The sequence below is a fragment of the Hordeum vulgare genome, chromosome 4H (assembly GCF_904849725.1).
Source record: "Hordeum vulgare subsp. vulgare chromosome 4H, MorexV3_pseudomolecules_assembly, whole genome shotgun sequence".
Lineage (NCBI taxonomy): Eukaryota > Viridiplantae > Streptophyta > Magnoliopsida > Poales > Poaceae > Hordeum > Hordeum vulgare.
Genome location: NC_058521.1, coordinates 246,837 through 260,902, shown reverse-complemented (window position 1 = coordinate 260,902; position 14,066 = coordinate 246,837). Strand labels below are relative to the sequence as shown.

The 14,066-nt window shown below is 47.3% G+C and overlaps 1 protein-coding gene across 2 annotated transcripts; it reads left to right on the top strand.

Moving 5' to 3' along the window:
- Window positions 1-9,883: 9,883 nt before the first annotated feature.
- Window positions 9,884-13,594, top strand: LOC123446788 (P-loop NTPase domain-containing protein LPA1 homolog). Of its 2 annotated transcripts, XM_045123331.1 has the most exons (8): window positions 9,979-10,187; window positions 10,290-10,564; window positions 10,874-10,955; window positions 11,248-11,255; window positions 11,363-11,622; window positions 11,803-12,564; window positions 12,706-12,828; window positions 12,938-13,594. In XM_045123331.1, exons 2-8 carry the CDS (start codon window positions 10,309-10,311, stop codon window positions 13,340-13,342), a joined length of 1,896 nt encoding a protein of 631 aa, XP_044979266.1. In that variant the 5' UTR covers window positions 9,979-10,187; window positions 10,290-10,308; the 3' UTR covers window positions 13,343-13,594. The 2 variants fall into 2 exon arrangements, with proteins under 2 accessions (XP_044979265.1, XP_044979266.1); XM_045123330.1 differs by having other exon boundaries at window positions 9,884-10,187; window positions 11,248-11,622.
- The last annotated feature ends 472 nt before the right edge of the window (window positions 13,595-14,066 follow it).

Genomic DNA, 14,066 nt, shown 5'->3' with positions numbered 1-14,066 from the left:
ATTGGGAGAATGATGTGGTGGACAAGACCCAATCCTAAGCCTAGCACTAGATCGTATTGTTCGTATGCTAATGCTTTTCTAATGTCAAGTATCTTTTCCTTCGACCGTGAGATCGTGCAACTCCCGGATACCGTAGGAGTGCTTTGGGTGTATCAAACGTCACAACGTAACTGGGTGACTATAAAGGTACACTACGGGTACCTCCGAAAGTGTCTGTTGGGTTGGCACGAATCGAGATCGGGATTTGTCACTCCGTGTGACGGAGAGGTATCTCTGGGCCCACTCGGTAGAACATCATCATGAGCTCAATGTGACTAAGGAGTTAGTCACACGATGACGTGCTACGGAACGAGTAAAGAGACTTACCGGTAACGAGATTGAACAAGGTATAGGTATACCGACGATCGAATCTCGGGCAAGTTCTATACCGACAGACAAAGGGAATCGTATACGGGATTGATTGAATCCTTGACATCGTGGTTCATCCGATGAGATCATCGTGGAGCTAGTGGGAGCCACCATGGGTATCCAGACCCCGCTGATGGTTATTGGCCAGAGAGGTGTCTCGGTCATGTCTGCCTGTCTCCCGAACCCGTAGGGTCTACACACTTAAGGTTCGATGACGCTAGGGTTATAGGGAATTGTTATACGAGATTACCGAAAGTTGTTCGGAGTCCCGGATGAGATCCCGGACGTCACGAGGAGCTCCGGAATGGTCCGGAGGTAAAGATTGATATATAGGACGGATGGTTTCGGACACCGGAAGTGTTTCGGGCATCACCGGTAACGTACCGGGACCACCGGAGGTCGTCCCGGGGGACCACCGAAGGGGGGCTGCGACCCCAAGAGGTAAGATGGGCTAAGTGGGGGTGGGAACCAGCCCCTAGTTGGGCTGGTGCGCCTCCCCAATCAGCCCATGGCGCAGGGGAAGGAAAAAGAGGGGGGGAACCCTAACTCAGGTGGGCCTTAGGCCCACCAGAGGGGTGCGCCACCCCCTCCTCCCCATCTGGCCGCCACAAACCCCATCTGGGAGGGCTGCCGCACCCCCTAGGGTGGGAACCCTAGGGGTGGCACCCCCCTCTCCCCTTCCCCTATATATAGTGGGCACTTTTGGCCTTTGGAGGACACAGTTTTCCCTCTCCCTCGGCGCAGCCCTGCACTTCTTCCTCCTCCTCTCTGCCGGCGCTTGGCGAAGCCCTGCCGGGAGACCTCGTCTCTCCACCAACACCACGCCGTCGTGTTGCTGGTCTTCTTCCCCAACCTCTCCCTCCTCCTTGCTGGATCAAGGTGCGGGAGACGTCACCGGGCCGCACGTGTGTTGAACGCGGAGGTGCCGTTGTTCGGCACTAGATCGGAATTGCTGCGAGTACGACTCCATCAACCGCGTTCTAGCAACGCTTCCGCTTAGCGATCTTCAAAGGTACGAAGATGCTCTTACCCCTCTCTCGTTGCTGGTCTCTCCATAGGAAGATCTGAACATGCGTAGGAAATTTTTGAATTTATGCTACGTCACCCAACAGTGGCATCAGAGCCAGGTTTTCTATGCGTAGATTCTATGCACGAGTAGAACACAAAAGTTGTGGGCGATGGTTTGTCAATTTGCTTGCCGTTACTAGTCTTATTCTTTTCCGGCGGTATTGTGGGATGAAGCGGCCCGGACCGACCTTACACGTACGCTTACGTGAGACTGGTTCCACCGACAGACATGCACATCGTGCATAAAGGTGGCTAGCGGGTGTCTGTCTCTCCTACTCTAGTCGGATTGGATTTGATGAAAAGGGTCCTTATGAAGGGTAAATAACTTTGGCATATCATCGTTGTGGCTGTCACGTAGGTAAGAAGGCGTTCTTGCTAGAAACCCAAATCAGCCACGTAAAACTTGCAACAACAATTAGAGGACGTCTAACTTGTTTTTGCAGGGTTTGACATGTGATGTGATATGGCCAAAGTTCTGATGTTGCATGTATGATGTATGAGATGATCATGTTATTGTAATAGGTTTCACGACTTGCATGTCGATGAGTATGACAACCGGCAGGAGCCATAGGAGTTGTCTTAATTTATTGTATGAGATGCAACGCCATGTGCTTGCTACTTTTACTTCATTGCTAACGGTTAGCCATAGTAGTAGTGATAGTAGTAGTTGGCGTGACGACTTCACGGAGACACGATGATGGAGATCATGATGATGGAGATCATGGTGTCACGCCGGTGACGATGATGATCATGCGATGCCTGAAGATGGAGATCGAATGAGCAAAGATGATAATGGCCATATCATGTCACTAAATGATTGCATTGTGATGTTTATCATGTTTTACATCTTATTGCTTAGAACGACGGTAGCATAATAAGATGATCCCTCCTAAAATTTCGAGAACGTATTCCCCTAAGTGTGCACCGTTGCGAAGGTTCGTTGTCTCGAAGCACCACGTGATGATCGGGTGTGATAGATTCTAACGTTCGCATACAACGGGTGTAAGCCAGATTTACACACGCGAAACACCTAGGTTGACTCGACGAGCTTAGCATGTACAGACATGACCTCGAGTACAAGAGACCGAAAGGTCGAACATGAGTCGTATGGTTGAATACGATCAGCATGAGTTGCTCACCATGGTGACTAGTCCGTCTCACGTGATGATCGGACACGGGTTAGTCAACATGGATCATGTAACACTTAGATGACTAGAGGGATGTCGATTTAAGTGGGAGTTCATACTTAATTTGATTAAATGAACCTGATTGTCATGAACTTAGTCTAAAAGTTGTCTTTATAAATATTGTAGATGTCCAACGTCAACCTCAACTTCAACGCATTCCTAGAGAAAAACAAGCTGAAAGATGATGGTAGCAACTATTCGGACTGGGTTCGCAACCTGAAGCTCATCCTTGAAGCAGCTAAAAAGGCTTATGTCCTTAATGCGCCGCTAGGTGACCCTCCCGCTCCCGCAGCAGCCCAGGACGTTCTAAACGTCTGGCAAGCGCGAAGTGATGACTACTCTCTGGTCAGGTGTGGCATGTTATACAGTTTAGAAACGGGGCTCCAAAGACGTTTTGAGCAACACGGGGCATATGAGATGTTCCAAGAGCTGAAGCTAGTTTTTCAAGCTCATGCCCGTGTCGAGAGATATGAAGTCTCCGACAAGTTCTTCAGCTGTAAGATGGAGGAGAACAGTTCTGTCAGTGAGCACATACTCAAAATGTCTGGGTTACACGGTCGTCTGACTTCACTTGGAGTCGAACTTCCGGATGATGCTATCATTGACAGAATCCTCCAGTCTCTCCCACCAAGCTACAAAGGCTTTGTGCTCAACTACAACATGCAAGGGATGGAGAAAACCATTCCCGAGTTGTACTCGATGCTCAAGTCTGCAGAAGTAGAAATCAAGAAGGAGCATCAAGTGTTGATGGTCAACAAGACCACTAGTTTCAAGAAAGGCAGGGGTAAGAAGAACTTCAAGAAAGACGGCAAAGCTGTTGCCGCGCCCGGTAAGCCAGATACCGGGAAGAAGAAAAAGAATGGACCCAAGCCTGAGACTGAGAGCTTCTACTGCAAGGGAAAAGGTCACTGGAAGCGGAACTGCCCCAAATACTTAGCGGACAAGAAGGCCGGCAACGTTAAAGGTATATATGATATACATGTTATTGATGTGTACCTTACCAGCGCTCGTAGTAGCTCCTGGGTATTTGATACCGGTGCTGTTGCTCACATTTGCAACTCAAAGCAGGAACTGCGGAATAAGCGGAGACTGGCCAAGGACGAGGTGACGATGCGCGTCGGGAATGGTTCAAAGGTCGATGTGATCGCCGTCGGCACGCTACCTCTACATCTACCGTCGGGATTAGTTTTAAACCTTAATAATTGTTATTTAGTACCAGCTTTAAGCATGAACATTGTATCAGGGTCTTGCTTAATGCGAGACGGCTACTCATTTAAGTCAGAGAATAATGGTTGTTCTATTTATATGAGTGATATGTTTTATGGTCATGCTCCGCTGGTGAATGGTTTATTCTTGATGAATCTCGATCGTGATGTTACACATATTCATAGTGTGAGTACCAAAAGATGCAAAGTTGATAATGATAGTCCCGCATACTTGTGGCACTGCCGCCTTGGTCATATCGGCGTTAAGCGCATGAAGAAGCTCCATACTGATGGACTGCTAGAGTCTCTTGACTTTGAATCATTTGACACATGCGAACCGTGCCTCATGGGCAAGATGACTAAGACTACATTCTCAGGAATAATGGAGAGAGCCTCCGACTTATTGGAAATAATACATACTGATGTGTGTGGTCCAATGAACGTCGAAGCTCGCGGTGGTTATCGTTATGTTCTCACTCTCACCGATGATTTGAGTAGGTATGGGTATATCTACTTGATGAAGCACAAATCTGAGACGTTTGAAAAGTTCAAGGAATTTCAGAGTGAGGTTGAGAATCAACGTGACAGAAAAATAAAATGTCTACGATCTGATCGTGGAGGAGAATATTTGAGTCACGAGTTTGGCACACACCTAAGAAAGTGTGGAATCGTTTCACAACTAACGCCGCCTGGCACACCGCAGCGCAACGGAGTGTCTGAACGTCGTAATCGCACCTTATTAGATATGGTACGATCTATGATGTCTCTCACCGACTTGCCGCTATCATTTTGGGGATACGCATTAGAAACTGCAGCATTCACTTTAAATAGGGCACCGTCTAAATCCGTTGAGACGACACCGTATGAACTGTGGTTTGGCAAGAAACCTAAGTTGTCGTTTCTTAAAGTTTGGGTCTGCGATGCTTATGTGAAGAAACTTCAACCAGAAAAGCTCGAACCCAAAGCGGAGAAATGCGTATTCATAGGATACCCTAAGGAAACTATTGGGTATACCTTCTATCTTAGATCCGAAGGTAAAACCTTTGTTGCCAAGAACGGATCCTTTCTAGAGAAAGAGTTCCTCTCGAAAGAAGTAAGTGGGAGGAAGGTAGAACTTGATGAGGTAATTACACCCCCTCTCGAACAGGAAAGTAGCGCAACGCAAGAAGTTGTTCCTGTGATGCCTACACCAACTGAAGAGGAAGTTAATGATGATGATCATGAAGCTTCGGATCAAGTTACTACTGAACCACGAAGGTCCACAAGGGTACGCTCCGCACAGAGTGGTACGGCAACCCTGTGATGGAAATCATGTTGTTAGACAACGGTGAACCTTCGAACTATGAAGAAGCGATGGCGGGCCCGGATTCCAACAAATGGCTTGAGGCCATGAAATCCGAGATAGGATCCATGTATGAGAACAAAGTATGGACTTTGGTGGACTTGCCCGATGACCGGCGAGCCATAGAAAATAAATGGATCTTCAAGAAGAAGACTGATGCAAACGGTAATGTAACCGTTTACAAAGCTCGACTTGTCGCAAAGGGTTTTCGACAAATTCAAGGAGTTGACTATGAAGAGACTTTCTCTCCCGTAGCGAAGCTGAAATCAGTCCGAATCATGTTAGCAATTGCCGCCTTTTATGATTATGAAATTTGGCAAATGGACGTCAAAACAGCATTCCTTAACGGGAATCTTAAGGAAGAGTTGTATATGATGCAACCAGAAGGTTTTGTTGATCCTAAAGGTGCTAACAAAGTATGCAAGCTCCAGCGCTCCATCTATGGGCTGGTGCAAGCATCTCGGAGTTGGAACATTCGCTTTAATGAGGTGATTAAAGCGTTTGGGTTCATACAGGTTTATGGAGAAGCCTGTCTATACAAGAAAGTGAGTGGGAGCTCTGTAGCTTTCCTCGTACTATATGTGGATGACATATTATTGATGGGGAATGATATAGAGATGTTGGAGAGCATAAAGGCCTATTTGAATAAGAGTTTTTCAATGAAGGACCTTGGAGAAGCTGCATACATATTAGGCATCAAAATCTATAGAGATAGATCGAGACGCCTCATAGGTCTTTCGCAAAGTACATACCTTGACAAGATATTGAAGAAATTCAATATGGAAAACTCAAAGAAAGGGTTCTTGCCAGTTTTGCAAGGTATGAGATTGAGTAAGACTCAGTCGCCGACCACGGCAGCAGATAGAGAGAAGATGAGTTCTGTCCCCTACGCTTCAGCCGTGGGCTCTCTAATGTATGCCATGCTGTGTACCAGACCTGATATAAACCTTGCGATAAGCTTGGTAGGGAGGTACCAAAGTAATCCCGGTACGGAACACTGGACAGCGGTCAAGAATATCCTTAAGTACCTGAAAAGGACTAAGGAAATGTTTCTCGTTTATGGAGGTGACGAAGAGCTCGTCGTAAAGGGTTACGTCGATGCTAGCTTCGACACAGATCCGGATGACTCTAAGTCACAAACCGGATACGTATATGTGTTGAATGGTGGGGCAGTGAGCTGGTGCAGCAGCAAGCAAGAAGTCGTGGCAGCATCTACATGTGAAGCGGAGTACATAGCTGCTTCAGAAGCGGCTCATGAAGGAATTTGGATGAAGGAGCTCATCACCGACCTTGGAGTGGTTCCAAGCGCGTCGGGTCCTATGACACTCTTCTGTGATAATACTGGAGCCATTGCCATAGCCAAAGAGCCCAGGTTTCACCGGAAGACGAAGCACATCAAGCGCCGCTACAACTCCATCCAGGACCATGTCCAAACTGGAGTGATAGATATTTGTAAAGTACACACGGATCTGAATATTGCAGACCCGTTGACTAAACCTCTTCCACGAGCAAAACATGATCAACACCATAATGCTATGGGTGTTCGATACATCACAATGTAACTAGATTATTGTCTCTAGTGCAAGTGGGAGACTGTTGGAAATATGCCCTAGAGGCAATAATAAAATGGTTATTATCATATTTCCTTGTTCATGATAATCGTCTATCGTTCATGCTATAATTGTATTAACAGGAAACACTAATACATGTGTGAATGAATAGATCACAATGTGTCCCTAGCAAGCCTCTAGTTAGCTAGCTCGTTAGTCAATAGATGATCATGGTTTCCTGATCATGGACATTGGATGTCATTGATAACGGGATCACATCATTGGGAGAATGATGTGGTGGACAAGACCCAATCCTAAGCCTAGCACTAGATCGTATTGTTCGTATGCTAATGCTTTTCTAATGTCAAGTATCTTTTCCTTCGACCGTGAGATCGTGCAACTCCCGGATACCGTAGGAGTGCTTTGGGTGTATCAAACGTCACAACGTAACTGGGTGACTATAAAGGTACACTACGGGTACCTCCGAAAGTGTCTGTTGGGTTGGCACGAATCGAGATCGGGATTTGTCACTCCGTGTGACGGAGAGGTATCTCTGGGCCCACTCGGTAGAACATCATCATGAGCTCAATGTGACTAAGGAGTTAGTCACACGATGACGTGCTACGGAACGAGTAAAGAGACTTACCGGTAACGAGATTGAACAAGGTATAGGTATACCGACGATCGAATCTCGGGCAAGTTCTATACCGACAGACAAAGGGAATCGTATACGGGATTGATTGAATCCTTGACATCGTGGTTCATCCGATGAGATCATCGTGGAGCTAGTGGGAGCCACCATGGGTATCCAGACCCCGCTGATGGTTATTGGCCAGAGAGGTGTCTCGGTCATGTCTGCCTGTCTCCCGAACCCGTAGGGTCTACACACTTAAGGTTCGATGACGCTAGGGTTATAGGGAATTGTTATACGAGATTACCGAAAGTTGTTCGGAGTCCCGGATGAGATCCCGGACGTCACGAGGAGCTCCGGAATGGTCCGGAGGTAAAGATTGATATATAGGACGGATGGTTTCGGACACCGGAAGTGTTTCGGGCATCACCGGTAACGTACCGGGACCACCGGGACCACCGGAGGTCGTCCCGGGGGACCACCGAAGGGGGGCTGCGACCCCAAGAGGTAAGATGGGCTAAGTGGGGGTGGGAACCAGCCCCTAGTTGGGCTGGTGCGCCTCCCCAATCAGCCCATGGCGCAGGGGAAGGAAAAAGAGGGGGGGAACCCTAACTCAGGTGGGCCTTAGGCCCACCAGAGGGGTGCGCCACCCCCTCCTCCCCATCTGGCCGCCACAAACCCCATCTGGGAGGGCTGCCGCACCCCCTAGGGTGGGAACCCTAGGGGTGGCACCCCCCTCTCCCCTTCCCCTATATATAGTGGGCACTTTTGGCCTTTGGAGGACACAGTTTTCCCTCTCCCTCGGCGCAGCCCTGCACTTCTTCCTCCTCCTCTCTGCCGGCGCTTGGCGAAGCCCTGCCGGGAGACCTCGTCTCTCCACCAACACCACGCCGTCGTGTTGCTGGTCTTCTTCCCCAACCTCTCCCTCCTCCTTGCTGGATCAAGGTGCGGGAGACGTCACCGGGCCGCACGTGTGTTGAACGCGGAGGTGCCGTTGTTCGGCACTAGATCGGAATTGCTGCGAGTACGACTTCATCAACCGCGTTCTAGCAACGCTTCCGCTTAGCGATCTTCAAAGGTACGAAGATGCTCTTACCCCTCTCTCGTTGCTGGTCTCTCCATAGGAAGATCCGAACATGCGTAGGAAATTTTTGAATTTATGCTACGTCACCCAACAAAAAGGACAAACAATAATGTCATAGAACGCTATTTAGGAGCACTGAAATTTGTTTTTTGCGGAGTCAAAATATAAAGAGACCCTTCCACAAAACTTTGTGCCAGGTGCACATGTTGCGAGGATGTATGTATGGAATTTTGTTTCGAATTTTTTGACATTTTCAAACGCGTTTAAAATGCATTCTTAGAAAGCGGCTTCATATGCGTGTGGGTTAAGTATGTCCACGCTCTATCATGCACCATACATACAACATCTAATAACATATTTTCATGACATCAAAATGTTTTCATGGCATTCGGTGATCTCAAACGAGAAAATCTTATGAAATTTTGCGGAACGATATAAAAATAAATGGTGTGAATTACACTAGATAGTAATAATGTGTCAAATAGTTTACAAGAAAACTTTATTTTTGAAAAGGTCTGCCAGTTTATTAATATCATCAACAATTATAAAAACACAAAAATTAATAATATATATATAAATTAGTTTTTAAACCGCCTAGAAACAAGTATAAGGACTCGAGCAAGATGAAGATGTGCATCGTTCTCGTTCTCGTTCTCCAACAAGGAAGGGGGTGCGCCGATGTGCCTTGTGGGAGAAAGTGATTAGCCGGCGGGTGATCAATGTAGTCCGAAATATTGGCGGGGGAGTCTATGATCTTATAGCTGGCGGGTGTTCGATGTGCGCCTATGATCATATAGTCGGTGCCTCAAGGGCGGTTTAAAAGACCCATTGTCTGTTTGAATGGCGCTTGACCGGGCACCCAAAATATCGACAGGGGAATTTGCCGCCACAGACTCTCTAGCATGCGAATGTGAAAATTAAAAGTGACGCCAAAATATTGGTGGGGAAGTCTGCCGTCACGGACTCGCTAACCCCGCGAGTGTGAAAACTATAAAGTGAAGCGTGACGAAAGACGGTCCGCCATCGAAACCCAGGGGTGGGGGGTTGGTCCACACCGAAAAATCTGGTTGGTAGGTTCGGGCCGCCGTCCAAATAGGTCCATGGATCAATGGGCATGTATTTACCTTTCATTCAACCGATTCACATATCTGACAAATCGGCCTCACAAATTGGATTCGTCGGAAATTATACAGTAAAAAGACACAACTTAATCATATATACGTCTATTCGTTTATATGAACGAATGTATATGTGTGTATATAAACGTTTGCGTGTGTACTGTATTAAAAAAACGATAGTTAGAAAACATCAAAGCAAGTGGGATGAATGGATGGATGGATTCTGTTTTGTTTTGAGGTTGGTGGGCAGGTGAAGCCGCCCCCAATTTGTTTGTTTTTAGTTTGTGTGTTGGGTGTGTGTGCCCGTGCGCGTGGTGTCGTGTCGTGTCGTGTCCGCCCCCAACGTTGAACCAACAAGAGAAGAGACGACCGCCAGATCAAACATTCATTCATTCATTCATTCATTCATCATCAAAGACCCCAACTTTTCCCCTCTCCACGGCCGCGCCTCCGTCCGTCGCCATGGCCGGCCACGCCAAGCTCCTGTACATTGTGGTGGTGGACGACAACGGGTCCTCCTCCTTCCGCTACACGCGATCCCTCCTCCACAACACGCTCCAGCTCATGGGATGCAAGCCGAGGCACGCATTCGAGGTAGGTCTCCTCTTCCCCTCTTCGATTCGATCCGATTCCGTTCCCTCTGATCTGATTTCGGTTTCGATTTTGATGAATGAATGAATAAATTAAAAAAAAAAGATTAGCCGGCGGGTGTTCGATGTGGTCCGCGGCGACCCAGCGGAGATGGAGATGCTCATGGCCATGTCCGGCTCCGGCTCCGGCCAAGGAGGGGTGCAGCGTTACGAGCTCCCTGACGCTGCCACGAGCCCGCGGCAGTTCCAGTTCGAGCTGTACAAGCGGCGGACGACGGTGCTCATCCCCAGGGACCTCTTCCTCCACCTCGTCTGCCAGGCCCTCGCCCTCTACAAGTACCTCGCCCCAAACCAGAGGAACCACCTCACCATCGCATCCAGGCAACTCATCACTATCTTTCTTACTCTTATATTACTCACTACCTACATTCCTCTTTCTTGATTACATATTTACATCATATTATCAACACACACACACACACACACACTGCTTCTGTATGTAGTACTAGAGTATGTATATGTATGTATGTATGTAGTCCATCACATATACTACCAAGAGCAAGAGCAAGGTTGTTGTAGCCTAGCCGTCTGTCAGAGCAAAAATCTCAATTCAATTTTGACATCGCTAGGTACCTCAGGGTCAGGGGAACCAGAATCTGATATTGTTGCTTCACTTATCTCTCTCCCCAGGATTCGAGAACGAAAGGAGTCCGTCACGGTTCTTCTATGCGGAACCAGTGGTTGCGGCAAGTCCACCCTTTCTACTTTGCTGGTACCTACACACACATCCTTCTTCTTCTTCTTCTTTTCCTTTTTTTTTTGCATTATTATTACTCTATATACCGCTGCTGCAATCATTTCTAAATCAATTTAGACAGCATCTTATACCAGTAGAATTTAGGTTATCTAGTTAGTTGGTGTACTGTGAATTTGGCCTACGAGCAGAAACACTAAACTAACATCTCTTCAGAACCAGAGCATGCCCTGTGCACCCAGTTTTTATAGTTTCTGCTTTCAACATTCATTATAAATAAGCTTTCCAATGTATGTATCAACTTCAACAGGGGAGCAGGTTAGGGATCACCACTGTAGTTTCCACAGATTCCATTCGCCACATGATGCGGAGCTTTGTTGACGAGAAGGAAAACCCCCTTCTCTGGGCATCCACTTATCATGCAGGTGAATGCCTCGATCCCCTAGCTGTTTCCGAAGCAAAAGCCAGGCGGAAAGCAAAGAAACGCTCGGGCGTCTCAAGCAACTCAGGTATGGATTATGAGGGGAGTGGAGAGAAGCCAATTGGGAAGAAACAAATGGCCATAGAAGGTTATAAAGCACAGAGTGAGATGGTCATCGACAGTCTGGATCGGCTTATCACCGCGTGGGAAGATCGCAAAGAATCGGTCGTTGTTGAGGGTGTTCACTTGAGCCTTAATTTTGTGGTACGTGCTACTGAAAACCATAAAACTGTTTCCCCTCTACATTTTCCTTCTATTCTTGCCCTTCCCATTTGTGCCGAAAACAGTGTTTATTCAGTTTCTTTTTCAGTCAAAGTGGAATTATAAGTTCATGATTCACCGTTGTATTTAGTATCAAGTTGTCAAATAATTCCAATATTTCAGATGGGCTTAATGAAGAAACATCCATCAATAATTCCTTTTATGATCTACATATCCAATGAGGGCAAGCACACCGAGAGGTTTGCTGTACGTGCAAAGTACATGACACTTGACCCAACCAAAAATAAGTATGTCAAATACATCAACAACATTAGAACCATCCAAGAGTACCTCTGTAGCCGAGCTGACAAATACCTAGTTCCCAAGGTGAACAACACCAACGTTGACCGGAGCGTGGCTTCCATCCACGCCACCGTCTTTAGCTGCCTCCGCAGGCGAGCTACCGGAGAGCACTTGTATAACCCTGACACAAACACAGCAGCGGCTGTAAACGAAGAGTACAAAAACCAGTGCGTTGCAAACTCAATGAGCTCCAAGGGGATGTTCAAATTAATCCAACGCCTAGGGTCGTCAAGAAAACTCATGGCCATCGTTGATGTGGATGGATCCGTTTCAAAGGCTTGGCCTGTTGAGTCAAGCGATGGCGATGGAAAAAGTGGTTCCCAAGGTGGCGGAGACCAGAAATCTCTAGGAAACCCAATATACGGGCCTCTCAATATTAATAGTATTGGAAGGGCGGAGTCGGTGAATCTCCAGTTTGGCTCCTTTGGAATAAGTGCGTGGCCTACAGACACAGGCTGCACAAGTCAAGCTGGAAGTGTCGACGACTCATGGATCAACAATGGCAATGAAGGCAGCAGCAGCAGTCATGTTGCATCTTCATCCTGCGGCTCCCCTAAGAAGGCTGATGGACATCATAAAGAGGTAAGGAATTTAACTTTTTCGTATCTGGCACCATGAACTTGTGTGATCTTGCTACAACTTTCTGTCAGTGAACAAGAGAGAAACACCATCGATCTTGTTTTCTTAATTTCTGATATACTTTTGTTTATTGGGGACTCATAGATTAAAGAGTCCGGAGCAGCATCTGGCAGTGATGACGACGACGACGAAGAAGCTGATGCTCCACCTAATTCAGGGAGTGATGAGGACCTAAGTGAAGACGATCACGAGGAAAACCATGATGAGGTGAGACGTGGCAGTCTATTTATTTATCACCTGCATTTTTTGACTCGAAAAGAAAATGTTGGAACCAAAATTGCTGAACATACACATCTGTGGGTGTTTTGGTTGGCAGATGGAAGGGTCTGTCGACGAGGACTGCAACAGGTCTGATGAGGAATACGATGACCTGGCCATGCGGGACAGTATGGAGAATGGTTATCTGAGCGATGACGGCATCATGGTGCACACCGGCTTAAGCAAATGCCTGAGCAACAGGTTTCCGGATGGCAACCGCAGCACGCCGAGAAAACACCTAGAGTCTTTGCGGAGCCTGTCCAAGGTTGATATTACACATGTTCCTGACACGGCGCGCTCTTGCGCTGCCGCTGCCCCTGGCGGCGGCAAGAGAAACACGGCTAGGAAGTGGAGGCGGTCCCTGAGCGACAAGATGCGTTCGCGGCCGCGGAGCTGCCCGTCTCTCGCGGAGTCGGCGGCGAAGCCCAAGGGTTCTGCTATTCCGGTGGTTCCCGAGTCCTGAGAGGTAGGCAAGGCCTATATGGCTGATGTAAAGATGATAATGATAACAATAATAACCATGGAAGGGAAGGTAGAGCAGGGCATGGAAGAGCTGCTGCATTGCATGAAGGTATAATATTGTTCTGGTAAATCTGCAGAGGAGGTGGTAGGAAACAGGTTGCTACTGCTCATGCTTGGTGTTGCTGTGACTGAATGAAAATAACACAAGAATTTAACCGATGAAGAAACTGAAGCTGTTATATTACAAGGAAAATCTTGTGAATGGTCTGTGTTCTTGTTACTACTCCCTCTGTTCTCCCCAACCTAACTATAATTATTTTGGTAGAGAGGGAGTAGTTTGAAATCATCCTCTGGTTGTGTTACTTTGTGTTGGTGGAGTAAGTAATCCATCCGTCCCCAAAAGCTTGTCTTACATTTGTTTAGATACAGATGTATGTATCTGGATACGTTTTGGTGTTGGATATATCCTTATCTAAATAAGGGGTGTCCACACCCAGGCCTGGGGTGCTACAAGGCCTAAGAGCAACTTCAATTCAATGGGGCGACCCAAACGGACGCGCGCTTTGTCCGCTTTTCGTCCGTTTGGGTCGACCACCCGCCCGACGTTCGCCCGAATAAAAATAAAAACCTATCTTGCCAACGGCATCTTCTTTGCACTCGAATTAGTCATCATAGCCGACCACCCCCTCTCTAATATGATTGAAAAGATGCCTACTCATACGGAA

Bases quoted from the DNA above. Each gene is read 5' to 3' on its own strand.
- LOC123446788 (XM_045123330.1), top strand. From the start codon at position 10,056: ATGGCCGGCCACGCCAAGCTCCTGTACATTGTGGTGGTGGACGACAAC. The intron at 10,188-10,289 runs GTAGGTCTCCTC...TAAAAAAAAAAG, and splicing joins AGCCGAGGCACGCATTCGAG to ATTAGCCGGCGGGTGTTCGA. The intron at 12,565-12,705 runs GTAAGGAATTTA...GGGGACTCATAG, and splicing joins CTGATGGACATCATAAAGAG to ATTAAAGAGTCCGGAGCAGC.